Source organism: Perkinsus marinus, assembly GCF_000006405.1.
Source record: "Perkinsus marinus ATCC 50983 genomic scaffold scf_1104296962890, whole genome shotgun sequence".
Classification (NCBI taxonomy): Eukaryota; Perkinsozoa; order Perkinsida; family Perkinsidae; genus Perkinsus; species Perkinsus marinus.
Genome location: NW_003205271.1, coordinates 8,098 through 9,424, shown reverse-complemented (window position 1 = coordinate 9,424; position 1,327 = coordinate 8,098). Strand labels below are relative to the sequence as shown.

The 1,327-nt window shown below is 47.2% G+C and overlaps 1 protein-coding gene across 1 annotated transcript in view; it reads right to left on the bottom strand.

Annotated features, from left to right (window-relative positions):
• Positions 1 to 234: 234 nt before the first annotated feature.
• Pmar_PMAR028827 (cathepsin L precursor, putative) overlaps positions 235 to 1,327 on the bottom strand; it is a gene marked incomplete at both ends in the record, with an annotated part of 2,486 nt that continues 1,393 nt past the window's right edge. The window contains 4 exons of the mRNA XM_002771396.1: positions 235 to 483; positions 529 to 610; positions 660 to 727; positions 791 to 903. Of these exons, the coding sequence (XP_002771442.1) occupies positions 235 to 483; positions 529 to 610; positions 660 to 727; positions 791 to 903 (512 nt within the window). The remainder of the gene's footprint in view (positions 484 to 528; positions 611 to 659; positions 728 to 790; positions 904 to 1,327) is intronic.

Below are 1,327 nucleotides of genomic sequence, written 5' to 3'. Positions count from 1 at the left end.
GGGTCGGGAGAATCGGAAAGGACTAAATATGCGACTTGCCATTTTTTGAAGAAGTCCAGATGACTTCTGTTGAAAAGTTCCAACAATCAGCTGTTCATTCACATCCAACAAATACGAAACGAATATAAGCCTTCATGCTGCCAAAGAGAAAAATGACTATGGACGGAAGAAAATCGTCCTGATTTGAATGAGATGTGTTTCATCCAGTTCACATCTACAATGGAGGAGATCCACTCAAACTTTAGGTGTACCACCAAGCAGGTCGTCATCTATTTCACAGTTTCCAAGGGCTATCTTGAAAAGGCCCTGGTCACCCCAGTCTTCATTCCAGGAGTTCACGACAAGCCAGTAAGCTTCTCCATTCTCCTCACCCCAACCAATTATCTTCACAGCATGTCCACCGAGGTATGAACCAGAAGTATGCTTGTATACACCGGACTTGTAGGCTAGGAAATCTTCGTAAACAAGGTACGAAGCCGAAATCTGATCGAAGTTAACGTTTGGATCACACGAGTGGATCGGTCCTACTGGGCCATCAGTTCTGATAGCATTTTTGGCATTGTTCACAGAGTATTGATACGGAGAGGATTCCAGCATGTAATGACGATCACTGAGAATGATAACCTCGATTCATTTGACTTAGCTTAGCCTTCCTTTACTTTTTCAAACTTGTTGTATACTTCGGGTTGTGGCATTGTTCAACACAGTTGGGAGTCTCGTATGAGCCCTGATAGGCAATGACAGTTAGTGCCTCAGCGATCGCCGGGGCCAACTTGCCGCCACAGCTTACCTTAGGGCATTTGGGGTACTTGGTGTCATTGATATGATGAGCGCATGGCGGGAAATCGTACGGCCAGCACCCATCGCCTTTAGTCAAATTACCTCTTGCAACGTAATCTCCACCTGAGCAACGAAAGAAATGCTCTACTATACTCTAGGATTGTGCAGCATATGTGAATATCGGAGATTCAGTTTCCATAAATTAGCCCACTGTACTGGGACAAGTCATCCCAGACGATGCTACAACAGGAGTCATCGTCGCTGGCTCATTGTTGAGAACGACAGCGACGGTCGCTGTCGTCCTCACTGGCCGCTGAGCGACCCCTGCCGGGATTATCATCACATTTCCCAGCGTCTACAGTGTAGGTCTCCCCTGTCTTCATTCTTTAGACAAGGGTGACTATTGAATAGTCGAGGATGAGTCGTAGCAAACTCGCATCGGATCCCGAGATTCCTTTCGGTCGGCTGCCCTCACCAGTTGCGATCCCTTCATCGTGCACCCAAGACCAGGCTGAATCAGGATATCCACCATCGCATCCGTAGGACC